At 40.0% G+C, this 27,984-nt stretch overlaps 1 protein-coding gene across 1 annotated transcript in view; it reads right to left on the reverse strand.

The window, feature by feature from the left end:
- Positions 1–20,291, reverse strand: part of LOC148043359 (P-selectin-like) — a 41,291-nt gene extending 21,000 nt beyond the window's left edge. The window contains exons 1-13 of the mRNA XM_087726712.1: positions 20,270–20,291; positions 19,679–19,748; positions 16,684–17,067; positions 11,439–11,546; positions 10,003–10,191; positions 8,873–9,058; positions 8,041–8,226; positions 6,565–6,750; positions 5,452–5,637; positions 4,518–4,703; positions 3,554–3,739; positions 1,002–1,187; positions 564–749 (exon numbers count right to left, since the gene is read on the reverse strand). Of these exons, the coding sequence (XP_087582838.1) occupies positions 564–749; positions 1,002–1,187; positions 3,554–3,739; positions 4,518–4,703; positions 5,452–5,637; positions 6,565–6,750; positions 8,041–8,226; positions 8,873–9,058; positions 10,003–10,191; positions 11,439–11,546; positions 16,684–17,067; positions 19,679–19,748; positions 20,270–20,272 (2,242 nt within the window). The 5' untranslated portion in view covers positions 20,273–20,291. The remainder of the gene's footprint in view (positions 1–563; positions 750–1,001; positions 1,188–3,553; positions 3,740–4,517; positions 4,704–5,451; positions 5,638–6,564; positions 6,751–8,040; positions 8,227–8,872; positions 9,059–10,002; positions 10,192–11,438; positions 11,547–16,683; positions 17,068–19,678; positions 19,749–20,269) is intronic.
- Between the last annotated feature and the right edge of the window lie 7,693 nt (positions 20,292–27,984).

The following is a 27,984-nucleotide window of genomic DNA, read 5'->3' on the forward strand; positions in this document are numbered from 1 at the left end:
ACAAAAGAAATTAGATGATGTTTTAAAACTCAAAAAGGAATATAGAAATCTGAAGTCCATACTGGATATATTTTTTTCTTATTGGATTGCAAGAGAAGTGTAAAGGAATTATGAATCACCTTGCGGAAAAAGAGGAAGAGATGCTATCTAGGAAGCAATCAGACAGGAGAGGTAGGAGCCCCCCAGTGGCTTAATGGTCAAAGAAAAAATGAAGAGAGGACCCACCCTCATGGATCAAATAGTTAAAAGTAGAGGAGGGAAGTTTGTACCTTCAGACTTTAAAAATTATTTTAATGTAGCCTTATGATAAAATAGAATTTGTTTATCTAGTTGTGTTTCATGTCTGATTTACCTGGAAGGGCAGACATCAGTTTTACAAGTCTGAAGTTACACACCCCGCCCACACACACACACACCCTTTTCCATCTCCTTCCTCCAGTATAAAAATCTGTACTACATAAAATAATTGTTTCTTCCTAGTTTAATTTGTTTCTTGTTCTACATTACCATCTACACAGCACTGGATTCTCTATCTAACTGCCAAGATTGTATTCTCTATTTACCTTCACAACTGGGTGTGGCTGCAGACCACTTTCCCAAATGTGTGCACTGAAGTTGACTTGTTCCAATGCGTACAAAGCCCACATCACAGGAGAAGGCACAACTGGAATTATAAACAAAACTTCCATGTGGATGAGAACATTTTAATTCTCCATTTTGAGGAGTATCCAGGTTTGGGCATTCAATAACTAGAATGAGAGAGATTGTTGGTGAAAGAAAGAACAGCCAGCCCAATCATTCCAAAAGAAAGTCCAAGAATGAAATCAGTGTTCCTCAAAGTGGAGAGTTCTACAAATCTCCAAAGTCGAGATTTCCAGATTACAATATTGTGTTTAAGTTGAAACTGTCCAAAGTTGAAAGAGCTGGCTAATGTCAGAAAAACATTAAATTTCATTGGAGAAAACAGCAACAAAAATCAGGGTGAGGTGAAGGAACTTTACCATGGCATGCTGGTGATGGAGAACTCCAACGCCTGGTTGCCAAACAGGAGGTTGTGTTTGTTCCATTCAAGAGAAAGCCGGGGTCACATGCAAACTGACAGGTGGATTGGTAAGCAAACTCTGCAAATGGGTGAGAGCAGGCCATCTCCCCATTTTTAGGATTCTGCAAAAGGTGGCATTGCATAACTGGGAAAAAAAAGGCACAGATTTGATAAAAAATATTGACTTTTAAGCATGCCTCAGTTTTATGATAGATTTTTCTTAAAGGAAACCATGTTTAGACACTGATACAGATTAACAGAGTTGGAAGGGACCTTGTAGCAGGGGTGGGTTTCAACCGGTTCGCGGCGGTCCCCGCGAACCGGTTGGTCGGCGAACCCGGAAGTAAGTAACTTCCGGGAACGGCGAAGGGCCCACCCGCCCGCCCGCAGTCCTTATCGGTCTTTGAAGGCTTCTGCGCTTCCACGCAGGCGCATGGCACATAAAGAGCCTGTGCGATTCTCCGCGAGCAGCTGGATGGCTCATACAGCGCCTGCGTGATTCTCCGTGAGCAGCTGGAGCATCGCGCAGGTGCTAAGATGCGTGCGTGAACTGCGTGTGTGCACGAGGACGATGACGCCCCCGTTCCAACCGAACCGGTTGGAACGGGATTAGCAACCCACCACTGCCTTATAGGTCATCTAGGAGACCCTGCACCATTTCTGACAAATGGCAGCCCAATCTCTTCTTGAAAGCTTCCAGTGATGAAGCTCCCACAACTTCTGAAGGCAAGTTGTTCCATTGGTTGATTGCTCTCACTGTCAGAAAATTTATCCCTATTTCCAGGTTGAATCTCTCCTTATTCAGTTTCCATCTGTTATTCTTTGTCTGGCCATCAGGTGCTTTGGAAAATAGGCTGACCCCTCCTCTGTGTGGCAGTGCCTCAAATATTGGAACACTGCTGTCATGTCTCCACTGGTCCTTCTCTTCACTAGACTAGCCATGCCCAGTCCCTGCAACCGTTCATTGTATGTGTTAGCCTCCATTCCCCTAATCATCCTTGTTGCTTTTTTCTGAACTCTTTCTAGAGTCTCAACTTCTTTTTTATAGTGTGGTGATACAGTATTCTAGGTGTGGTCTTATTAAGGCTTTATTGAGTGGCATTAGTACTTCGCTTGATCTTGACTGTATCCCTCTGTTAATGCAATTTAGGATTGCACTGACTTTTATGGCTGCCGCTGCACATTATTATGTTGTTTTGCATCATATTTAATTGGTTGCACACTAAGATTCCGAGATCCCTCTCACAGTTACTGCCATTAAGCCTGGTTTCACCCAGTGTACTTCACACAGTATATGTGTACCGTACTTTTGATTTTTCTTGCTTAAGTGTAAGACTTCACTTTTCTCTACATTGAATTCCCTTTTGATTGATTGATTGATTGATTTATTACATTTATATGCCGCCCTTTTCCCCGAAGGGGACTCAGGGCGGCTCACAATTCAATCAGGGAAGGGGGTACAGACAGGGGAATAAAAAAGACAAGACATAACAATACAAAATTTAAAAACACACAACAACCATACCATTCGAGAAGGGGGGCAAAAACTCTTTAGCCCCAGGCCTGTCGGAACAGCCAGGTTTTAAAGGCTTTGCGGAAGGCCTGGAGGGTGGTGAGGGTTCGAATCTCCACGGGGAGCTCGTTCCAAAGGGTCAGAGCAGCCACAGAGAAGGCTCTCCTCCGGGTAGTCGCCAATCGGCATTGGCCGGCGGATGGAATTCGGAGGAGGCCTAATCTGTGGGATCTGATCGGTCTATTGGAGGTAATTGGCAGCAGGCGGTCTCTCAAGTACCCAGGTCCAATACCATGAAGGGCTTTATAAGTGACAACTTTTATTAGTAGGGTCCAGTGTTCACATTTGTCTATGCTTGGATTATTAATTTTTGGATTACTTTTATAACATTATGTTCTCTCTAGTTCAGTGGTAGGGAAATGCTGGGAGGTTTGCTGATGAAGCCAGTCAATTCATGATTGCCAGTCTATAACTGCTACCTAACCACAGGTTCCTCCTCCTTAATTTCATGAATGTCATTGACATAGAGAAAGATTTCTTCATAAAAAGAGAACAAAATAACTTAGCAGTATCCCTAATTTGTGCGCAAAATACCTTTGAGAATAGTTAAGTGGTCAGTATGTTCTGACCAGAAAGGAGAGGTAAAATCAAATGAGAATCTGAGAACGTGAAAACCTTTGAAATGATGTTACACGAGGAGCATCTTTTTTGGAAAGGAGACGCATTCTGGAATGCTCAGAACTCTGAAAATTGCCAGGGATGACAGTTTTCTTCCAAAACAGATTATCTCCAATGCATGGGAGAAGGATGCTATTACAAATACAGTGGACAGTATTGGCAATGTCATGACAACTAGTACATTTTGTAGCAATGGGGATGTGTTAAATTAGTCAGAAGCTTCCTTGTCTTCTTGCGGTACCTATCAAATATTACTCAGTTCTCCTCACTAATGGCAGAATCCTGAAATGGAGATTAAGAAGAAATAGAAAGCCTCAAACCTCGGCAGGTTGGCTCTGAAGCACTCCATGCTCCAGACGCTTCACACATAGTGGTCTCTGCTCCGTTGATCAGAAAGCCTTCTTTGCATTGAAAGTTGCAACTAGACTGGTAATGAAATTCCCCGTGGATATGATTGCAGCTGAAGTTTCCATGTTCAGGGATATTTAATGGCTGGCACTGGACAGCTAAGGGCAGAAAAGGAAGGAAGGATGGAAGGAGGAAGGAAGGAAGCAAGCAAGCAAGCAAGAAGGGAGGAAGGAAGGAAGGAAGGAAGGAAGGAAGGAAAGAAAGAAAGAAAGAAAGAAAGAAAGAAAGAAAGAAAGAAAGAAAGAAGGAAAGAAGGAAAGAAAGAAAGAAAGAAAGAAAATGGAATGGAATGGAATTAGAATACATAAAAGCAAAACATGTATAAAAAGACTATGCCAAAGACAATACTTTCAAATGATTTTATGTTTAATAAATGGGAATGATAAATTATTACTATATGTCCCAATGTTCCTACCCTTCCCTCATACCAGCCTGATAATTTCTCAATCAACTCAGGATTTGTAAAACATCTTTATGACACAAATTATCTAACTTAATCCTATGGATAGCCATACATTTTCCTGGAAGTAAAAATTATTGCACCAATTGATTGACTTCTCAAAGCATAGGCCTGCCCTATGGAAAGGATCTTTTCCAAACTTAATATACTCACTATTTGTTTATCTCTAACAGCATAGCATAATGCTGTGTACTTCTAGGCTCCAGAGTCTAAAAGTCTAAAAAAATTGCAACATGTCTTTCTTGGCTTTTGAAACCTGACATCAGAACAACTAGTAAATTTTGTAACAATGGGGATGCGATAAATCAGTTGAGAAAGCTTCCGTGTCTTCTTGCTGTAGTACCTACTAATTATTACTCAGTTGTGATCCCTAACACCAGAATCTTGGAATTGAGGAGAAATAGAAAGCCTCAAACCTCGGCAGGTTGGCTCTGAAGCACTCCATGCTCCAGACGCTTCACACATAATGGTCTCTGCTCCGTTGATCAGAAAGCCTTCTTTGCATTGAAAGTTGCAACTAGACTGGTAATGAAATTCCCCGTGGATATGACTGCAGCTGAAGTTTCCATTTACAGGGATATTTAATGGCTGGCACTGGACAGCTAAGGGCAGAAAATGAAGGAAGGAAGGAAGGAAGGAAGGAAGGAAGGAAGGAAGGAAGGAAGGAAGGAAGGAAGGAAGGAAGGAAGGAAAGAAAGAAAGAAAGAAAGAAAGAAAGAAAGAAAGAAAGAAAGAAAGAAAGAAAGAAAGAAAATGGAATGGAATGGAATGGAATTAGAATACATAAAACATGTATAAAAAGACTATGCCAAAGACAATACTTTCAAATAATTATATGTTTAATAAATGGGAATGATAAATTATTATTACATGTCCCAACGTTCCTAGCCTTCCCTCATACCAGCCTGATAATTTCTCAATCAACTCAGGATTTGTAAAACATCTTTATGACACAAATTATCTAACTTAATCCTATGAATAGCCATACATTTTCCTGGAAGTAAAAATTATTGCACCGATTGATTGACTTCTCAAAGCATAGGCCTGCCCTATGGAAAGGATCTTTTCCAAACTTAATATACCCACTACTTTTTTATCTGTAACAGCATAGCATAATGCTGTGTACTTCTAGGCTCCAGATTCTTTAAGTCTAAAAGAATTGCAACATGTCTTTCTTGGCTTTTGAAACCTGACACCAGAATAACTAGTAAATTTTGTAACAATGGGGGATGTGATAAATCAGTTGAGAAAGCTTCGTTGTCTTCTTGCTGAAGTACCTACTAATTATTACTCAGTTGTGATCCCTAACACCAGAATCTTGGAATTGAGGAGAAATTTAAAGCCTCAAACCTTGGCAGGTTGGCTCTGAAGCACTCCATGCTCCAGACGCTTCACACATCGTGGTCTCTGCTCCGTTGATCAGAAAGCCTTCTTTGCATTTAAAGTTGCAACTAGACTGGTAATGAAATTCCCCGTGGATATGATTGCAGCTGAAGTTTCCATTTTCAGGGATATTTAATGGCTGGCACTGGACAGCTAAGGGCAGGAAACATATACAATGCTTTAATACCACTAAAGATGGAAACATTTTGAAAATTTGAAGTCATTAACAATACTTTTATTATGTTGAAAACATAGAACACTGGAGACAAAAAAACTTATTTTAGTACATATATTATGTTCTTACTTTATAAAATTATAACTTCATAGAAATATATTTAGCCTATAACACAAAAGTATAGCTTTATTATTATAAATATCTTTCATGTTTATGCTTGTCACAAAGGAACTGCAAGCTGCTAAATTTTACACAATACAGCATGACTTCAGCAATATTGGGAAAGATACAGACACACAGTGAATCCTGGGGTCATAGCCATAGTACACAGAGAAGGAAATAAGTGGGGCTGTAAGACATGTAAGCATTGGTTTAAAAGCAGCATACTACTCTATCATAGCTTTCAATGTACCATTTAGATCTGATAAAGAGCCGAGGTGGCACAGTGGTTAGGGTGCAGTACTGCAGGCCACTTCAGCTGACTGCTATCTGCAGTTCAGCGGTTCAAATCTCACCGGCTCAAGGTCGACTTAGCCTTCCATCCTTCCGAGGTGAGTGAAATGAGGACCCAGACTGTGGGGGCAAGTTGCTGACTCAATTTGCTAAAAAAAATTGTAAACCGCTTAGAGAGGGCTGAAAGCCCTATGAAGTGGTATATAAGTCGAATGAATGAATGAATGAATGAATGAATGAATGAATGAATGAATGAATGAATGAATTCCCATGAATCTCCTCCCTATCTCTTTCTTGGTTTCCTATTTTCTTTTTTCCCCCTTCAAGACAAATGCTAATGGGCAAAAGAGAATCCATTTCTTTTCCTAAATGTTGGAAAATGAGTTGTTCCTGTTTTTTTTCAAAGTAATTTCTACATGGGCAAAAAAAGGTCTTAAAAGGAAATTCCCAACCTTGGCAAACTGGGGCTGGAGTTGTCCATTTTCCTGAAGCTGTGCACTCAGTGACCTCTCTTCCAAATAACCGAAAACCCTCGGTGCAAAGGAAAGTGCAGTTGGATTGGTACTGAAATTCCCCATGGAGATGAACACAGGTAGTATTTCCATGAGCAGGTGCCTCTAGTGGCTGGCACTGAACAGCTAAGCAGAGGAACAGAAAACTCAGTCAGGTTTAAAGAGCATTGAAGATGGCTTGGAAGCGATACTCTTTATTTATTTATTTATTTATTCACTTGTATACTGATTCATCTGGAGTTTAAGATAAGTCACATCAGTGGTGGGTTTCAAAAATTGTTCGAACCTACTCTGAGGGTGTGGCCTCCTTTGTGGGAGTGGCTTGCTGCCCATGTGACCGGATGGGAGTGGCTTACCGCCCATGTGACCAGATATGAAGATTCCGACGACACTTGTCAGAACCACCTTAAATCACCTCACACACAGCACTGGCATGCATAAGAATATGATGTAAACTTGTTTTTTAAAAGGCATCTTTGGTTTGCGTTAAAACAACTTCAACACACGCAATGTTCTGATTGCACCACAAACACAGTAGTCATCCTTACCTTTCACAGAGGCACTGAGTTTTATAAATAGGAGCATGATAGTGTAGAATAATCATATCCAAGGACCAGGGGTGGGTTTCAAAAATTTTTGGAACCTCTTCTGTAGGTGTGGCCTGCTTTCCGGGTCCACTGGTGGAACCTCTTCTAACCGGTTCGGTAGATTTGACGAACCGGTTCTACCAAATAGGTGCGAACTGGTAGGAACCCACCTCTGAGTCACATGATAGCAAAATGTATCCTACATCAAAGAATTCATCTTTGCCTTTCATTGGAAGAGGACAACCATGTTCGTCTATCGTGGCAAAAACCAGAAGTATAGCAGCAGCTCGTCTGGCTAGCAAATATTTAAAATCTTTCATGTGCAAGTTCTAACATGCACCTGCATACACAGCATGTATTCACCTGTCCCCATCCCTGTTCATCCCAATTTAAATTGTGCATTATTTCACAAAAATATATTCATTTTAATAGAATTCATTGGTCAGAAAAGGTGCCACCAGTGCTGTGTGTGAGGTAATTTAAGGTGGTTCTGACAGGTGTCGTCAGCATCTTCATATCCGGTCACATGGGCGGCAAGCCACTCCCATCCAGTCACAAGGGCAGCAAGCCACTCCCACAAAGGAGGCCACACCCACAGAGTAGGTTCGAACAATTTTTTAAACCCACCACTTATTATACCACAATTATATCTACTGAAATCTACTGAAATTCCTGAAAGCAATTATTCATGACTAATGTAAATCTCATTGATTTGCATGGATCTTATAAAAATCTTCAGACATAACTCAAGTTATGAATAAATAGATTAAACAGAAATTTAGACATCAGAGTTCAGAAAAGGTTCATACAATTCCGTTAGATACCATACCCTGACATGTTGGTTTGGGAGACGTCCACTGACCAGATGCGTTGCAAATCAAAGGCTGGGAATCACTAAGTTCAAAGCCCACTTCACAAGCAAAGCTGCAAGTGGAGTTGTAACTATTATTACCAATTGGGTTTACACAATCTATCATTCCTCTTGCAGGTGGCTGAATTGGCTCACATTGCTTAACTAAAAGGAAGGAAGGAAGGAAGAAGGAAAGAAAAAAGAAAGAAAGAAAGAAAGAAAGAATGGAATTAGAATGCATAAAAGCAAAACATGTATAAAAAGACAATGCAAAAGACAATACTTTCAAATGATTATATGTTAAATAAATGGGAATGATAAATTATTACTACATGTCCCAATGTTCCTACCCTTCCCTCATACCAGCCAGATAATTTCTCAATGAACTCCGGATTTGTAAAACATCTTTATGACACAAATTATCTAACTTAATCCTATGGATAGCCATACATTTTCCTGCAAGTAAAAATTATTGCACCGATTGATTGACTTCTCAAAGCATAGGCCAGCCCTATGGAAAGGATCTTTTCCAAACTTAATATACCCACTATTTGTTTATCTGTAACAGCATAGCGTAATGCTGTGTACTTCTAGGCTCCAGAGTCTAAAAGTCTAAAAGAATTGCAACATGTGTTTCTTGGCTTTTGAAACCTGACATCAGAACAACTAGTAAATTTTGTAACAGTGGGGATGCGATAAATCAGTTAAGAAAGCTTTCTTATCTTCTTGCTGTAGTATCTACTAATTATTACTCAGTTGTCATCACTAACACCAGAATCTTGGAATTGAGGAGAAATAGAAAGCCTCAAACCTCGGCAGGTTGGCTCTGAAGCACTCCATGCTCCAGATGCTTCACACATAATGGTCTCTGCTCCGTTGATCAGAAAGCCTTCTTTGCATTTAAAGTTGCAACTAGACTGGTAATGAAATTCCCCGTGGATATGATTGCAGCTGAAGTTTCCATTTTCAGGGATATTTAATGGCTGGCATTGGACAGCTAAGGGCAGGAAAGTAAGAAATCGGGTTCAATGCATCATACACCACAAAAGAGGTAAACATTCTGGAAAATTTGAAGTGCTGAAAAATCATGTTTAGGAAACAGAAAACTGGAGACAAACTGAAACATACAGAGCACTTATTTTTAGCACATTTTACATTTGTGTTATTACTTTATAAAATATTAGTGTGTAAAAGTATATTTAGTATAAGTTTAGCTTTATAATTATAATTATTTCTTTTTGTTGTCAGAAATGAGGCTGCAAGCTGTTGAATTTTATAGAATCCAGTACAGCCTGTTTAGAAAAAAGTAGGTAGGTAAACAGTTAACACTGAATTTCTCACACATCTATGAACGTGGTACAAAAACTCACATTCTGAGCTAAAAAAAAACAGGAACTAAAGATGAATTGCAAAACTGGTGGAAAATGAGAAAGAGAAATAAATAAATAGGAATTATTTAAAAAATTATTTAAGAATGTTTTATTTTATTTATGTATTGATATGTAATTTTAAGGCCCATTATCAAAATCAAAATACATTGTCAATATTTTTCTTCTATTACATGTGTCTTTATACACAGTTTTCCTATGATGTACATTTTGATAAGCAAATTGCCCTATCTAATGTATTATGTTTGCACTGCTATATCTCTTTCTATTTATAGTCAGAAATTTAGTTCACGTAGTAGTTTGGGAAATATGGTTAGGGTTCAAATTTTCACATTAAAATACAATCTGGATAAATTTTGTTTTCATCTCTACTTATTTTCTAAATAATAAAATAACAAGGATAATTATCGGATGAAAATTGTACCTGATTCCCAAACAGAGCAAGGTTATAAAAGCCTTCATCCATTTTTTTTTCAGCTAACCCACTACCAATTTATGGTCTTGACAAGGATCCATTATGCCAACACTTGGCACCAATGATGTTAGGTCATACCTGCACACTGAGGTTCTTCTGCTGTCCATTGCCCGGATGACAAACATTGCAAGTTGACCGGGCCAGTTATTGTAAAACCTTTATCACATCTGAAGCTGCAATGAGATCTGTAACTGAACTGCTCCAGTGGATGAGTGCAATTCAAGAGCAGAGCCTGATGGAGAGGGCCAAACTTGTTGCATTTTACAACTAAACAAAGACATGAAAAGATAACAGTAAGCTATCATTATCACTGACAAAACTGTTTTTCCTATATTGCAACAACGATAGGGAAGTTCTTGCATTCTGATGAATTCATGGGCTTGGCATCTAAATTGTCCATTAACACAAAACTTCAACTATTTTAAAAGCTCCCGAAAGAATAATGCAATTATTTTAATAGCAATATATTTAATGTTATGGAAACATGGGCTTATCACTTCCTCTGCTGAATAAAATTGCTGAAGGAAAGACCACTTATAATCTAAAATACCTTATGGCACTTCTTGACAAACCTTTGCCCTAAGCCTATAAACTCAGCCTGCAGTATGAGGAAACACAATCCACGTTGCTAAGGAAAAACTGCTTGAAGTGTCCTGTTGTTTTCAGTGTATTGCTAGAATGACATTTCTTTAAGTCACTGATATTTTTCACTAATTATTTCATTATTTTTCATTTCATGAAAATAACAATAGAAAAACAGATGTTGTTATTACGTTTAAGAATTTAAAGTTCTGATGTATTATCAGACTTAAAAGTCTCTAAAAAGAAATTCAACTAGTTACTCAGTGCTAACCATAGGAATCCATGCTATCTTCCCCTACTGCACCCTTATGATGTCACCAATGCAGCTTGCCTGATGCTACTTTCAATGTTTTTCAGAATGTTATCACAGTGAATTCCTTTGAATATTGTTTCAAATAAAACCAACAGGTTTCATCAACACTAAACAAAAACCATAGGAGTTCCCACTCACCAAAGGGAAAACATTTTTGTTTCCCTTTGTGACCAAGGAAATCTTCTTGGAAAAATAACTGGGAGACTGTTCAGCCTATCCCCCAGAGAAAATAATAGAGCTGAAATAGAATGCTTCCAATGCTTGAAAGGCTGAGGACCGAAGTGGACGTGACATTTTTCATGCAGTTTGCTCTTGTATGAGGGAATCACATTGATTGTATCAGTACTGTGACATGGAAACGGAAATACTTAATTCTGTTATCCTTGCTGAGAATATGCCTCCTATCCTTATGGCCACTGCCTCTATACCATCTAATCCAGTGTTTGTCAACCTTGGCGACTTTAAGTCCTGTGGACTTCAACTCCCAGAATCCCCCAGCCAGCTGTGCTGGCTGGGGGATTCTGGGAGTTGAAGTCCACAGGACTTAAAGTCGCCAAGGTTGACAAACACTGATCTAATCACAATAGAAAGAAAATGTCATTGGTTTCAACAGACTCACCATTTTCACACAAAGGGCCATAGAAACCAGGATAGCATTGGCAGGTGTAGTTCCCAATGGTCTCCACACATTCACTTCGTTCGTTGCAGGAGGAAGGTTGACAAGAAGCTGCATAAAAAATAGAATTGGATTAGAATTACCTAATGAGCTTTTTTTCTTTCATTCAACCATGTCCAATTCCTGGACACATCTCTGAAGCTTTCTTAGCAAGGTTTGAATTGAATTTATTAAGTTTCTATGCTGCCCAATCCTGAAGGACTCCGGGCGGCTTACAGAATAAAAGGAAATTAAAAGAACTTAAAAACAATAGGACACACAAAGTTAAAAAAAGAACACAACAAACACCAATCAGAAGGCCGGCCGGAAAAGCCAGGTTTTAATGGCTTTGCGAAAGGTCATGAGAGTGGGGATGGCCCGGATCTCTGGGGGCAGCTCATTCCATATGGCCGGAGCGGCAACAGAGAAGGCTCTACTCCTAGGTGCCGCCATCCGGCATTGTCCTGCTGAAGGCACCCGGAGAAGGTCCATCCTGTGTGATCTTATTGGTCTAAGGGAGATATGTGGCAGGAGACGGTCTCGTAGGTACCCAGGTCCTAGGCCATGTAGGGCTTTAAAGGTACTAAAGTGACTGGCCCATAGTCACCCACCTGCTTTGTGCCTAAGAAGGGACTAGGATTCACAGTCCCTCATTCTCTAGTTTGATGCCTTCCCCATTACACCAAACCGTATCTTGTCATGAACATACTAGAGATTTGAAACTTTTTCAGCTTCTTTCAATTACAAGATTTCTTTTGGAAGAAAAAAAGCCATGTCCATAAAAGGGAAACAACTTATGTCAGACTGTAAGACAGATACAAGAATCTTATGACCAATCCAACATGTGATCATTCACAAATGGGATCCATTGTAATGCTGCCATATCAAAAGTGATGGTAAACTAGGATAAACAGGGGGCTTTGGCATGCATTACCAGTATTTTATCCACAAAAGCCATCATTCTCAATTAGTAACATCTGAAAATCAAAAGGTCACAATTTTGGGGTTTCATTTCCACTCGCTCCCATCAGATTGTGGAACTGCTAGTCTTGCATCTATCAAAGATTAATGTGCTGTATGAATTCATACCTTTGGCATAAAATACAATATTTGACATGGCTGTCACAAAAAGTAAAATATGTTACTATTTTAAACCCTCACTAATTTCTCTGTCCTGAGGACAAAATGTTTTTGTTGAAGAACATTCTTTAGAAAATTACATTAACAACTGAACTCTTGCTAGCATTTTTCATGCCTCTTTATTCACGTCAGAAGCACCTCCAAACTATACACAAATTATATCTATAATTTTCATGCTAAGAATACCGTACATCTATTTAAACCTTAACATTGAAAATCACTTTCATCTTTGTTCTATCTTGTAGTACCTTTGTAGGATCTAGAATTATTTTGCTGCGTACTTCTATTTCTTTAGCTGTCAAATTTATCACATATTCAATAAATGCAATATACATTTTATTATATATTGTAGGGTTTTTACAGTGAATCATCTGGATGGTCCTTAGAACTGAGGTTACACGTGTAAGTAGAAACTGCAGCAATCTGCAGAAAATATTTGCCTGTCAGCTATTCTTTGCTTGCAGTGTTCCCAGGGATGTTCGAGGACACGGGATGATACAAAGTATAACCTGCAACATTTTATTCACTCATTTGATAACACTTGATTTACTTAGCTATTACAACGTGAACATTCTCACGAACACCAATGATGTAAGGACTAACCAATTATTGTCCCTTGGAGATTTGTTAGCCAATAATGAGATAATACGTAAAGCTCAAAGAAGCTGAAAACACTATAAGAATGATGTTTCATGATTAATCAGTTTGCTGTTGATTCTCATGTTAATTCTGGGTGCTCAATAAACTTTGGTTGATTCAGCTATCCGTGAGTGGACATTCCTTTATTCTTCAGCCTCGGGAACCCTAAATGCCACAATATATTTCAATGTTAATTTTTTCTTTGATTCAAAAATGCCTTTCCTTTTGTTCACTTTTGAGAAATAATTCCTAACACCATTCTCATTAATAGATCTAACATATTTGCTCAGTTCCTAGAAGAGACAATCTTCTATTAAAACTGGGACCAAGACCAATGAAACAAAGGGCAAACAAGGTTAGAGACTTATGACATGACATTTTCTCTTTTTGCCTATTGATTGTAACAACTCAATCCAAGTAAATCCAAAGTTCATAAATTTGTCTTTTTTTCTTCTCTCACTTCAGTTCTACATGAATATTGGATTCCAGTAGCTTAACTTATATTCATGAACGTTTGTTTTCTCTTTGGAAGAGTATCTTCCATTTCTCATCACCTCCAGATCCATTTCTATTGGTCTACTGAGAAGAAAGCCTGAAATAAATTTTCAGCGCAAAATTTATTCTCTGTGGCTGCTCCGGCCCTCTGGAATGAGCTCCCCGTGGAGATTCGGACCCTCACCACCCTTCAGGCTTTCCGCAAAGCCCTTAAAACCTGGCTGTTCCGACAGGCCTGGGGCTGATGAGTTCCTGTCCCCGCTCGAATGGTGTGTCTGTTGAGTTGTTTTTAAAATTGTGGTATTGTTTGTCTATGTCTTTTTTTCCCCTATTTGTATCCCCTACCCCCCCCCCCCTGACTTGGGTTGTGAGCCGCCCTGAGTCCCTTCTGGGAAAAGGGCGGCATAGAAATATAATAAATTCAATTCAATTCAATTCAAAGTCTGCAATGGGCTTGCAGATTTGAATAATGGAGCCTGCCCACAATCCCAATCCAGCTTCATAGAGCGAAGTTGACTTCTCAGTGTTTTAACAGTTGCTGACAGTTCCAAAAATCACTTTTTCCTTCTAGCTATTCCATGTCAGCACATCAAAAAGACTTTTTGTCTTTGAAGGCCACTGGACAAAATACATTCAGGAATTATTTGAAGATGGGATGGCTGGTAATGAGGTAGCGTTGCTAGCATTTTCTGTAGAGATTGCAATATTTATCTGGAAGTAACTACAAAAGAAAGTTCAACTTTGTTTGGTTGTGCATTATATTGATTTTCTTATGACCCTCATGAACTGTTTGTTGTGATTGTTAATGGGCAGAGTTACCATTCCAGAATACTTCCAGTGAAGTTATGGGCATTGTCTAGTTGTGCCATTGCTAGAAAAGACAATGACCATTTTTTGAGGGCAGAAATGGACAGTGCCAAGTATTACCTATCGCCCATTGCAAATTTTATACCAAGCATATTTTCCTGATGTGGTCTTTTCCTCTGAAAAGTAGTCTTTTCCTGGTAGGTCTCCTTGATTGCTTTCGTTCTCTTTAGAGGAGCCTTTTGCTTCCTTATAGGTTAACTTCAACACTCCATTGTCTACTGCACTCCCAGAGGAAGAATTGCTCCTTTAACTGCGGCAATAGTTGCTCTAATCTAAGAGTATTCTCACCTTCACAATCAGTATTAAAATAGCACAGTGGCTCAGAGCATTGCCTAGTATGTAAGAAGTTGCTGTTTTGAAACCCAGCACTACCTTTTAATTTTGGATTTTTCTATATACATGCATATACATTTTACCTATGTGCATCTATTTCCGTTTATATTTATGAACACATAAAAATGTGCCCAGAAAGGAAAATTTCCCTGAATCAAAAGGGAGATAACACAGCAGCCAAAGAATTGCCCTATAGAAGGATGTGACAGTCTGCAGCTGGGATGAATGGTTTGCAAGCAGTTTTAGAGTCTTTCAGTCCTGACAAGTTTCTTGATGCATCTTAAATTTAAGTGGCCATAAGCAATAGCAATAGCAATAGCAGTTAGACTTATATACCGCTTCATAGGGCTTTCAGCCCTCTCTAAGCAGTTTACAGAGTCAGCATATTGCCCCCAACAATCCGGTGCTCATTTTACCCACCTCGGAAGGATGGAAGGCTGAGTCAACCTTGAGCCGGTGAGATTAGAACCACTGAACTTCAGATAACAGTCAGCTGAAGTGGTCTGCAGTACTGCACCCTAACCACTGTGCCACCTCGGCTCACAATGCCGGAATAGTTTCAACCATAAGTGCAAATATCTCCAAAGAGCAAAGGTGCATACTAATTATGGATTCTTTTCATATCATCATTTTTATAGTATAAGGGAATGCAGAGTTGATTTCTGTATCCCTAGTATTTTTTTCCAGGACTCTATGACTTCAGAATTGCAAATTCTAATTTCCCAGTTATTATCTTGTTACCTGTAATTTGTTTTTCTGCACCAGGCGGAACCTGATAAGCATGGGACTGATTATAATTCAGATAGCAAGAACCTCTGCATCTCTCTCTTTGAACAAAAAAAGTTACTTGGATATGAACAATTTTAATGTTCTAAGATATTCTGTTTAATCTTATCTTGGTTGATTATTTAATGCAACAGTTCCAATGATGGACAAACTTAAACTTTAACTTAGAAGAGCCGAGGTGGCGCAGTGGTTAAATGCAGCACTGCAGGCTACTTCAGCTGACTGCAGTTCTGCAGTTCGGCTGTACAAATCTCACCGGCTCAGGGTTGACTCAGCCTTCCATCCTTCCGAGGTGGGTAAAATGAGGACCCGGATTGTTGTTGGGGGCAATATGCTGACTCTGTAAACCGCTTAGAGAGGGCTGAAAGCCCTGTGAAGCGGTATATGAGTCTAACTGCTATTGCTATTGCTAAAATCACAATAGCTTAAGTTTCATTGGAGTCTATCCTCCTGTGCGAAGATTATATTCATGCAACAACCCTGTTCCACAAATTTACCCAAACAAATGTTGACCTAGCATTTTGGGGAACCCAACTTATGCTGTCTATTTATAGTTCAACTCATCAAACAATCCCAGAAAACTGAGTTGGGTTAATCATGCTCAAACTAATCCCAAGATAGAACAATCAGGCAAACAGTGCCTAGTAGTATACAGAAACTCTTATATTTATTTATTATTTATTTTATTAATTAGACTTATATACCGCTTCATAGGGCTTTCAGCCCTCTCTAAGCAGTTTACAGAGTCATCATATTGCCCCCACAGTCTGGGTCCTCATTTCACCCACCTTGGAAGGATGGAAGGCTGAGTCAACCCTGAGCCGGTGAGATTTGAACCGCTGAATTGCAGATAACAGTCAGATGAAGTGGCTTGCAGTACTGCACCCTAACCACTGCGCCACCTCGGCTCCTTAACCTTATAACCACTCAATAGGGAGTATTTCACTACCTTTATAGCAGAGTGCCCGTTTCTTCTTTCCACAAGGCTCATCATTCCATTTTCCAACTTCATAGTCCCTCTTAATGTAAATCTCAACACAGTCTTGGTTGGATCGCTTGTTGTTAGGTTCCCGATAAGCCCAGTTCTCTGCCTCTTTGGTCAAGGCCTTTCTGGTTCCTACCCACGTCCAAGTGTTGTTTATTTTCCGGATCCCAATCCAGTAGTACTTTGAATGTTTTGGTAAGACCTCATTGAGGTAGGCAATTTCTTCTTTGTTCTGGATTGCTACCAAGTCAGTATACCAGGTCTGGCAAAATGTCCGTGCGTCTTCCCAGGTTAAGTCTGAGTTGGCCCCATAGTGGTAAGTCCAGGCATCCACATGAAAGAGGAGTCCTGCCAGAGGAACAAATAGCATCAAGCAAGAAGATGCTTCCGTTAATACAACAATATTAATATTATCGCAAAATAATAATGTTCCAGGCCATTTAGTTTGAGTTTGAGTTTGAGTTTCATTTTATTTATATGCCGCCCTATTCCCTGCGGGACTCAGGGCGGCGCACAAACCCAGGAGGGGAAGGGAAAGACACAAAAACTACACAATACAGGGCATTTAAAAGCAACCAACAGGCACACGATTCGAGAGGCGAAGGGAACTCATCGAGCCCAGGCCTGCCGACACAGCCAGGTTTTAACGGCTTTTCGGAAGGCCTGGAGAGAGGTGAGGGTCCGAATCTCTGCGGGGAGTTCGTTCCAAAGGGCCGGAGCAGCCACAGAGACGGCCCTCCCCCGGGTAGTGGCCAGATGACATTGGCTGGTAGACGGAACCCGGAGGAGGCCTGCTCCGTGTGATCTAATGGGTCTTTGGGAGGTAATTGGCAGCAGGCGGTCTCTCAAGTACCCAGGTCCAATACCATGAAGGGTTTTATAAGTGACGACTAGGACCTTGAAGCGTATCCGGAGACCAATCAGTAACCAGTGCAGCTCGCGGAGGATAGGTGTAACGTGGGTGTATCGAGGTGCACCCACAATCGCTCGCGCAGCTGCATTCTGGACGAGCTGAAGTCTCCGAATGCTCTTAAAGACCGCAAGGCTGCCTTTATCCTGAAAAGGGCAGAGTGATTTGATGTATCTGTTTAATAATAAGAGAGATGTTCTCTGATCCCAACACTTCCTAAATGACAGGAGTTCTACAAGTGAAACAAGTGGATATAGTTAAATAAAGAAAGGATAATGATAATAAATTATATACATGGAGGATTAGAAAACTTTGGTATTAAATATTATGGATGTTTAGCTAAAATAGGATATGAGGATTTAATGTTAATGGGGGATTTTATAAATAAGTAAATGAAATGCCAGCATGTGGATATGGATTGAATTTTGGTATATTTAAAGATGAAGGATGTTTAAATAACTGTAGTCAAATAAAAGTGGAGGTATGATGATGCTAATATAGTAAATATTTGAGTTAAGATATTTGAATTAATATGAATTATATTTGATGATGGTGGAAGAGATGCACAAAAGCTTTTTGTAACCAGCTGATATACTTTTTACAATATATGTTTGTTTTGGAAATAAATAAATAAATAAATAAAAATTATAAAAAACACAAGTGAAACTTTTCTGAAATAATATATCACAATTGCTGTTAATAGTTTCTGGTAATTAGAACTTCTTAAGGGAGGAACACATCACTTACAAAGGAATTATCTCTAATTAACCATTCTTTACTCAAATATAAATAGATCAGGCTTGTGTAATGTTTCAGTTTTGCGCCTTATTCTTCATAACCTTCCTTAGACTTGAAAAAAAATCAATTTTATGTAACAAAGCAAGTCAAAATCTATGAAATCTACAATCAATTGTTGCATATGATTTTAAATGTTATATAAATAAAGTAAAATGACTATTTTTAGTTTATTAGAGAAAAGAGATCAGTTTCTTTCTGAATAAAATAAATAAGCATTCTATTTTTATTATTCATCTAGGCAACCTTGACCCCCTTTTTTTGAGTAATCCTTTCAGAAATATTTCCTCTCTCCTCAATGCCTCCAACAATAACAGCACTTCTAATGTAGTAATGGAAACCACCGGAAAAAACCAGGAGACATTTAGGGATGTATCTGCCTTTAAAATATCCCATGTTGAATTAAACATCAGCGCAGGAAAATCTTTTATGATACCTTGTATTACATGAAAAAACATTTTATGATCATTTGTATGTCATAAAACGTTTTCTAAATTCGATTCCACAGGAGTCTCTTGGAACTCAGATTTTTGATGCATTCTGTAAGTTAGTCCATTTGACATACATTGGTTCAAAATGTTTTGTACTGTGTTGGCCTTTTTTCCCCATTTAAAAGTTATAGGAAAAGGTTTTTTTTTTACTAGTATATAGATTTTTAACACTCCTATAAAACTACTGTCAAGAATTAGATTTTTTTTAAAAAAAATGCTTTATTTCGCACTGATGATGTTACGTAATTTGGATAATGGAATGTCTGCAAGAAAGCAACCGAGCTCAGAGACCATCATGGACCCTTATGTTTGATTTTTTTTACCAAAGCAATAACAGCCACTTCTTTGTAAACTTTCAATTTTTGAGATTTAAATATCATTTTATTCTTATCAAACCACTTTGAACTTAGAAAATAACATATACAATTCTGCAATAATGATTTTTTTTTCTGATAACTACAGGAAAGGAGACCTTGCTTTCTAAAAGATTGCATGCTACAAGCAAAATGTCACAATTGTGACCACTTCAGGAAATTGTCCCTGATAATAAGAAGTAAAACATCTGGTTTAACATGATTTCCAGTGCAATATACTATTTTTTTTTTCTGGAATGGTGCCCATAACAGAATCAAGCCAGCCACAAATACATTTTGTTACACAACTTCTAACCTAGAGTTGTTTCTCTTTTTACTGCATAATTTGTGCATTTTGTTGCATAAAACTAAAAAGTTATTTTCACCAGGTTTAAAGATTATTTACTTACCCCAACTAATAATAGTAAGCAAAAAGCAGTCATTTGTCCATCTGTACCAGAACTGCCCATTGATCAAAGCCTGTGGATGAAAAATAAATATGTACTATTTGGTGATGACCTTTAGGTCCAAATAAATTAATGGAAGTCCAACAGCCTCCATTTTTATTAGTAAACTATAGATTTCTATACCATTGATTGGATACACTCAGAGAATATCTTGGCTACTGAACAAGCAAGCTTTAGATCAGGATGCTTTACTGAGGAACAATGTCCAATTCTATACTATTTAGCTGAAAAATACTTTAGCACTTCTAAAGTGGCCTATGTTTACTGATTTAAAGGCGGTCTTTCACTCCATCCCTCTTGGCAGGCTCTGCAATAAATTAACCAGAATATCTATTGACCATCCGTCTTCTCAGCTTGATAATTTCATTATATCAACCTCTGTGATGCAGACTGTTAAGGACTTAAAAGTATCTAGGTAGTACTGATTTCTCCCAATTGCAGTGGTATTGCAGAGAGCAGCTTACACCATCCCCTGACTATTTAACCATAGTCTTTAGGGCTATGGTTAATTACCTAGGAAGAAAGAGCACCTACCATTTCAATGGAGATCCTTTTGATTTCCTCTTATACACCTTTCCTTGTGCGCCTCCTTGTATCAGCACTTCCTCCAAAAGTGTTTCGAAGCTGACTGCATCCTTTTCCTATTGACTTCTGCACTGGACCGCCCTGCCACAACCACATGCAGTTAACTCCTTGCCAACTATTGGCCTGAATATTTAAGCCCTGCTTTTCTCTAATTGGGGCATAAATCTAGCCACGTGGTGATATACTTTAGACTTTTAAGGGTATTATAACAAAGAGTAGCCATAGCTTGAACCTATTCATGGACGACACGTAAATATGTTTATATAGAGAGGAGCCACTAAAATCCAGGATTATTCGGATTTTGTGGTAGACTCATGGGAACATTTTGGCAGAATAATCAGGAATAAATTGTAAGAGGCACTATTTTATATGTTTCTCTGCCACCTTAATACTAAGTACAAAGGTTCTCTAAGTTTACAATAGCTCAGTGCTATGTGTTTTGCCAATTAATTAGTTCATGAAAAACTACAACATCCTGTAGTTTTTCATTACAAACAAAAGGGAATAGCAGCAATTGAAACCCAGGAATTTGGGAATTGCGGGGAGGGGGACACTGGAGGACTATGTATGATCTTTTTCAAAGTAATATTTTTATTAGGGTTCTTTTTTCTGCTGTTTCACACATTCCTAGAACTACCATATTTTTAAGAGTATAAAACGCACTGGACTATAAGACTAAGCACCAAGGTTTTGAAGAGGCAAATTAAAAAACAAAATTTGCACTTTGCAGACCTCGCAAAAACGGGCCCATTTTTTTTTCAAAAAAAAGGAAGGGCATGAATAGCCTTTAGGAGGCTTGTAGAGTGCTCCTGGGGGCTGGGGGGGGGAGATCAAGAAGAAATACGGCCCAGTTTTTGCTCATTTCTGCCCTCCCCAGCCCCCAGGAGCACTCTGAAAGCCTCCTAAAGGCTATGCATGGCTATTTTGGTGAAGGGGGCAGGGTTTCAGGTGGCAAAAAATGCTATATTCAGTGTATAAGACACACCCAGATTTTCAATACAGTATAAGCCAAAGACATTGCCAAAATATTCCTCTGAGTCATATTGGTACAGTTTTTGGCAAATAATTTTGCAACCTCTGTTTGTGATTCTGGCAAGACCTAATAGATGACTTAGATGGGTCAACCTTATTTTTCTTTCTTTCTAATATGGTGGCAATCTCTTTTAATGTCTATGGTTCTATTATGGGTGGATCTCAAAGGAGCCGAGGTGGCACAGTGGTTAGGGTGTAGTACTGCAGGCCACTTCAGCTGACTGCTATCTGCAGTTCACCGGTTCAAATCTCACAGGCTCAAGGTTGACTCAACCTTCCATCCTTCCGAGGTGGGTAAAATGAGGACCCAGACTGTGGGGCGATATGCTGACTCTGTAAACCGCTTAGAGAGGGCTGAAAGCCCTATGAAGCGGTATATAAGTCTAACTGCTATTGCTATTGCTAATCTCCTCGGAAGAAGAAGAGAATGGTTATAACACTGATTAAGAAGATATTACATTGGTATGTGTTGTACTTAATGAATTTGTACTGGAATGGGTTCATTTTGGCCTCTGCAACAAATTTTCTGGAACAAGAGATTTCTTTAGAAATCAAATAATTTGTTGGAGTGTTAATGCTATGAATCTTTTGCTTATGTTCAGCTGATACATCTTAGAACACAACAATGCCATGCATTTTCTAATTGTTCCTTTCATGGAAAATTTGTCTGGAGTAAGTCCCAAAAATTATTATTGCTTCTAAGATGGGGATAATGATTAACAGAATAATGCTGGAACACACCCAAAATCTAGCTTGTTATGACTCTTCCCAATTTATTTTTTCCTCACTTGAAATGCCTTAGCTTTATAGGAAGTTCTTTGATTCATCTGATTTTTTCCAGACGCAATGCCCACTTGAATTAAAACAAAACAACCAAGTTTCCGATATTCTCAATCAGTTTTGAGTAGACAAAAGGAGGACGTGACATTTAAATGTGATTTCTAGAAATGTCTTTAATAGACCAGACACAAAGGACATGCAAGAAAAGACAGAAATTCTCCCCAAAGATTGTTTGTTTGGATTCAGAACAAGAACAGAAAAAAAAGTTGATGAAAGACATAGTATGAAAACAGTTATAGCAATAGCAATAGCAATAGCAGTTAGACTTATATACCGCTTCATAGGGCTTTCAGCCCTCTCTAAGCGGTTTACAGAGTCAGCATATTGCCCCCAACAACAATCCGGGTCCTCATTTTACCCACCTCGGAAGGATGGAAGGCAGAGTCAACCTTGAGCCGGTGAGATTTGAACAGCCGAACTGCAGTCAGCTGAAGTAGCCTGCAGTGCTGCACTCTAACCACTGCGCCACCTCGGCTCTTACGAGTTAGTTATGAATTATGGGGGCATTCAAATGGACTTGGGAAGTATACTCTCAGTTGTTTCCAGCAGCATAGTATAGGTGATAAGGAAACAAAATGTAATGCAACGAATGTGAAAGATTTTGTAATGCTCAGGATGGGTATAGATGAAGGCCTTTGAATTCTTCTCATCTCCTGGAGTCTGTCAGTCCAGGCACTTTCTTCTCACTGGTTCATTTTTTGTATCTGAAAAGGCTAGGATTACAGAGAACAAGGAGGGGATGTAGATGAAAGTAGAGACTCTCTTTAAAGTTATGGCTTAGGTATCTGCTTGACTACTGCTTCTTCAGGGATGACCACCCTTTCTGGTGTGATTAGCTACAAGGAAATGCTAAGAAGACTGGAGGAAGCGTGGGTGGGTAGAGTACACTGGGTTTTGTGTTATGCCCACATGTATTAAACAAGATGCCCCTAAATTTCATTCTAGAAAGCAGTAAAGAAAGCCCAAATATTTTATAGTGCCTTTGATATCCATACTTTGGACACTAGGATGTGGCTTTGAAGAGCCGAGGTGGCGCAGTGGGTAGAGTGCAGTACTGCAGCCACTTCAGCTGACTGTTAGCTGCAGTTCAGCGGTTCAAATCTCACCGGCTCAGGGTTGACTCAGCCTTCCATCCTTCCAAGGTGGGTGAAATGAGGACTCAGACTGTGGGGGCGATATGCTGACTCTGTAAACCACTTAGAGAGGGCTGAAAGCCCTATGAAGCGGTATATAAGTCGAACTGCTATTGCTATTACTATTTACATTTGGGACAATTTATTATTATTTGATGATTATTATTTTTAATGCTTGAAACTGCCATGAGTTTAAGTTGGTAGTCTATAAATAAGGTACATAAGTTAATACACTTACTTAGTCTTCCATTATACTTTATTGAATCAGCTATGTACATTTATTGTTATAAAACCTCAAACTGTACTTGGTAAGAAGTAATAGCCACATAAACATAAATCCCTGGGAAGCATTCAAATTATCCTTAGTTTTCTTTAAAAAGAGCTAATATGCATGCAATTAGTATTTGCATTTCAAGAAGCACAGAACACATAGATCTGTTCGGCTTTCTCCTCCCCCTCCCGCTGATTTCTCCCCGGCAGTGCTCGCCTCGTGCTGCGGCAAGGAAGGTGGCTCTCAAAGAGAATGAAACTGGCACAGCACTCTTCCAACAGCCGAGGAAGGAAGAGGAGCTGAGCCTTGGCTGTTGGAAGAAGTGCCCACGCCCGCTTCATTCTCTTTGAGAGATGGGGAATTTTCTGACATTTTGCAACCAGAGCCAGCCCAGCGCCCTGTGCACATGGGCCGGCCAGGAGCCCCGAGGCTCACAATCACCGTCTCCTGAAGCAAAAACAGCCTCCCCAAGGTCCTCCAGAAGCCCGAAATGGCTTCAGGAAAGCAGAGGTGGGTTCCTACCAGTTCGCACCTATTCGGTAGAACCGGTTCGTCAAATCTACCGAACCGGTTAGAAGAGGTTCCACCAGTGGATCCGGAAAGCAGGCCACACCTACAGAAGAGGTTCCGAAATTTTTTGAAACCCACCACTGGTCCTTGGATATGATTATTCTACACTATCATGCTCTTATTTATAAAACTCAGTGCCTCTGTGAAAGGTAAGGATGACTACTGCATTTGTGGTGCAATCAGAACATTGCGTGGGTTGAAGTTGTTTTAATGCAAACCAAAGATGCCTTTTAAAAAACAAATTTACATCATATGCTTATGCATGCCAGTGCTGTGTGTGAGGTAATTTAAGGTGGTTCTGACAAGTGTCGTCGGCATCTTCATATCCGGTCACATGGGTGGCAAGCCACTCCCATCCGGTCACATGGGTGGCAAGCCACTCCCACAAAGGAGGCCACACCCACAGAGTAGGTTCGAACAATTTTTGAAACCCACCACTGTAGGAAAGCCTCCGAAGGCTGGAGAGGGCAAAAAACGGCCCCAATGGGCCAACCGGAAGTTCAGAACCAATCCATTTCTCACTTCCAGAGGGCCTCTAGGGGTGGTGAGGTAGGCGATTTTCGCCCTCCCCAGGCTTCAGAAAACCTCCAGTGCCTGGGGAGGGGGCACATGCGCAGTGGGTGTCACGTGTGCATGTGCAGTTGGACAGGGAATTGAGTGGACATGCGGGTGTGCACGGTAGCGCATGGGGAATTCTGGCAAGGAATTTTTAAAAAGGGGTCGCCATCACTGGGCTAGATGTTTAAGGAACCACTTTATCTCCGGTGATTTCTGCCAATCCAGTACAAGCTGATAGAATCCATGTGCTGCAAGTCCCCTAAATTAAAAAAAACACCCTCTTTCGCAACCTGGGAAGCGCTCCTTCTCTTTTTGCAGCCTCTGCCTTCCAGAATGAGGTTCCCCTCTGAGATTCTGACTCTGATGGCCTTGCGGTAGAGTGAGTGGAACCCTAGTTAGATACGTTTGACACCGGGGGGGGGGTGGGGTGCTGCTGGCATTACTTCCAGTTCGGTGCGTGCACAACTTTGTGTGTGTGTGTGTGCACAGTTACCAAAAAATAGATCTGCGCATGTGCAGAACATGAAAAAGGGGGGGGGGACATGCCTTGCCGACTGGAGAACCGGTTTGGAGGCCTGCCAAGCCTGGGGCACTGCCAGTTCCAGCGACCCAGGCCAGAAAGCTCACTACTAGTTTGGCCGAATTGGTCCGAACTGGTAGGAACCTACCTTTGGTTTGACCTCTGTTGCACATAGCTGTCCAGATTTTCCAATTTATTTATTTTCTTTATAATAAAATACATTTTTATTTTCATTATTGGGCTTTTGTCTTGTTTATTGCCATAGGCCAGACAGTGTCGGCTAGCGACCCCCAGGGGGAGAGCCTTCTCTGTGGGAGCGCCTTCCCTCTGGAATGAGATGCCCCCGGAGCTTGGTATAATCCCCGACCTCCGGTCCTTCCGACGCGCCCTAAAAAGTTGGCTTTTCCAGCAAGCCAGCCTGGCCTGAACAAAATAAAATAAATGATTGATTATTGTTAATTTTAATTGAATTTTAAATGTTAATCTTAATTGGGTTTGTTTTTGGGATACTATATCTAATTTTTTAAAAACTTTTGTAATATGTGTTTTTTTTAAATGTTGTACGCTGCCCTGAGTCCTTTGGGAGAAAGGCGGCATATAAATCCAATAAACAAACAAACAATTTTAATTTTGTTTTGTGGGAAGTTATCACCCAGCCCTCTCCCAGAAAAATGAAATATCCTAGGAAATATTGAAAAGGCAGAATATTTCTCTGGATATGAAAAGAAAGAAACATGTTTTAAAAGACAGAATAGTTGCCTGTTGAACAAGGTCCAGCCCCACTTAAATGGAATGTATGGTGTGCTGTTTTTAAAATTATATCTCATGTTATTTTTTAATTCTTATTTTTTATCTTGCTGTAAGCCGCCCAGAGTCCTACGGGATTGGGTGGCGTACAAATTTATTAAATTGCTAAATTGCCTGTAGCTTCCTGCCCATCCCCACTGTTAATGGGCCATTAAGAAGGCCAAGCTAGTCCACTTTACATAATAAAGACTTCTCCACTGCAGCCCGAGGGGGGATGGGAGTAAAGGCATGATAATATTGGCCCTTTACTCAACTGACCACATGGCATCTGAGAACTCATCCATACCTGGATTCAAAACACAGCCCAGAGAGTTGTCCCTGCATGGCCCTATGGGAGTCTGACAATCAATCAGAATACATTTCTTACACAGGAACAGGAAACAGAGAGGTGGGACTGAACAGGTTATAAAAAGCCTAGCAAGCCCTTCCCTCAGCCCTTCTCTTCTTCTCCTCCAACATTGAAGCATGTGATCACCTTTTCTATTCAGGGCTCAAGCCATGTGGTCCTGTCCACCAATAAACCATCTTTCCAAGCAGCCTCCATGTCTCCAGTGTCTTTTTCCCCACTTGGAGCCGAACCCAGAAGGACATTTCTTTCAACAGTTTGCTGCCCAGAGTCAGTTTGGGGTGGACAGCAACAAAGTCAAATTAAAAAAAAAACTCAGCTAAACTGCATTTTGTTTTTCTTATTTTGCCCAATTGCTGGATGATACGGGGAAGCTTTTTGCAATCTCTTTTATGACTTCTCTGTAATATATTTTTATTTGTAAGCAACCATAAACAAAAGGTTCTTCAATGCAAAGAGGCAAGTCCAGGTCTTTGCTTTGCTTCCAATATGGAATGCTGATAGTCAGTGCCGGATTTAGATGAAAAGAGGCCCTAGACTATTCCACTTATGAGGCCCTTTCACCTCCCATTTTTAAGTTTGTAAATTACATGAGAGACAATAAAATACATCATTACTGTGATATATATCAATATATATCAATATATATAGCTGGCCTCCCGACGGAGGGCGGCTCTGCTCTGCGGCAAAGGCAGCGAGGCCAGCCGCCTCCCCTGCTGCGCTCAGCTGCCCGGCTCGGCCCCCTCACCTCACCTGCCTGGGCGCTGGTGGGCTCCGCGTCGACGGGGTGGCTACTGGGAGCGGCCGCGCCTCTCTCCTTCTGAGGTGGGTAAAATGAGGACCCGGATTGTTGTTGGGGGCAATATGCTGACTCTATAAACCGCTTAGAGAGGGCTGAAAGCCCTATGAAGCGGTATATAAGTCTAACTGCTATTGCTATTTATGTCTACTCATTCTAATGGGTTGGTTATGAGAAAAATGATGCACCCTGAAGCAGTATTTTAACTGGATTTTAACAAACAGAAAACATGTAAATAGAGAAAAAAAACAACAGTACCAACCAATGGCCAGAATTATACCTCTGTAAATAGTATTTATGTTTTTGAGAGGGGCAGCTTCTACTTGTGACCGCAGGCAGAAACAAAAGGTTAAACTCTGCAACAGCAACTCATCAGCTCGTTAACTGCTGAACTAACAAAGCTGATAAAGTGCTATAGGTTTTTTTTCCAAAATAAAAAATGTCCAGCTATAAAATCTCAGTTTGATGGACTAGATAACTGAACAGAGATGCAGCTGTTCAATGAAACCAGACATTTTTCGGCGGGGGTGATGGTGGTGTACATTTTATCTCTTGGCAGCGTGAGAACTCAATATTCAAAAAGTACGTGGAGTTTGGTCATGAAATACTCTGGGATCAGGAGGAAACTGTTTGTTTTGAATTACTTTTAATGAAAAATTACGGTTAGTCCATTATTAGTAAGAAAGACTAAAATAACATAGCAGCAACACTGAGATGGATTTGGATCAGAGGAAGATGTTAAGAGAATATGTTACTGAAACCAAGTAAAGTAACTTCATTGAAATATT

This window comes from Thamnophis sirtalis, unplaced genomic scaffold, assembly GCF_051295495.1.
Source record: "Thamnophis sirtalis isolate CommonGarterSnake01/CBP01778 unplaced genomic scaffold, rThaSir2_p1.2 scaffold_12, whole genome shotgun sequence".
In the NCBI taxonomy this organism is placed as follows: domain Eukaryota; kingdom Metazoa; phylum Chordata; class Lepidosauria; order Squamata; family Natricidae; genus Thamnophis; species Thamnophis sirtalis.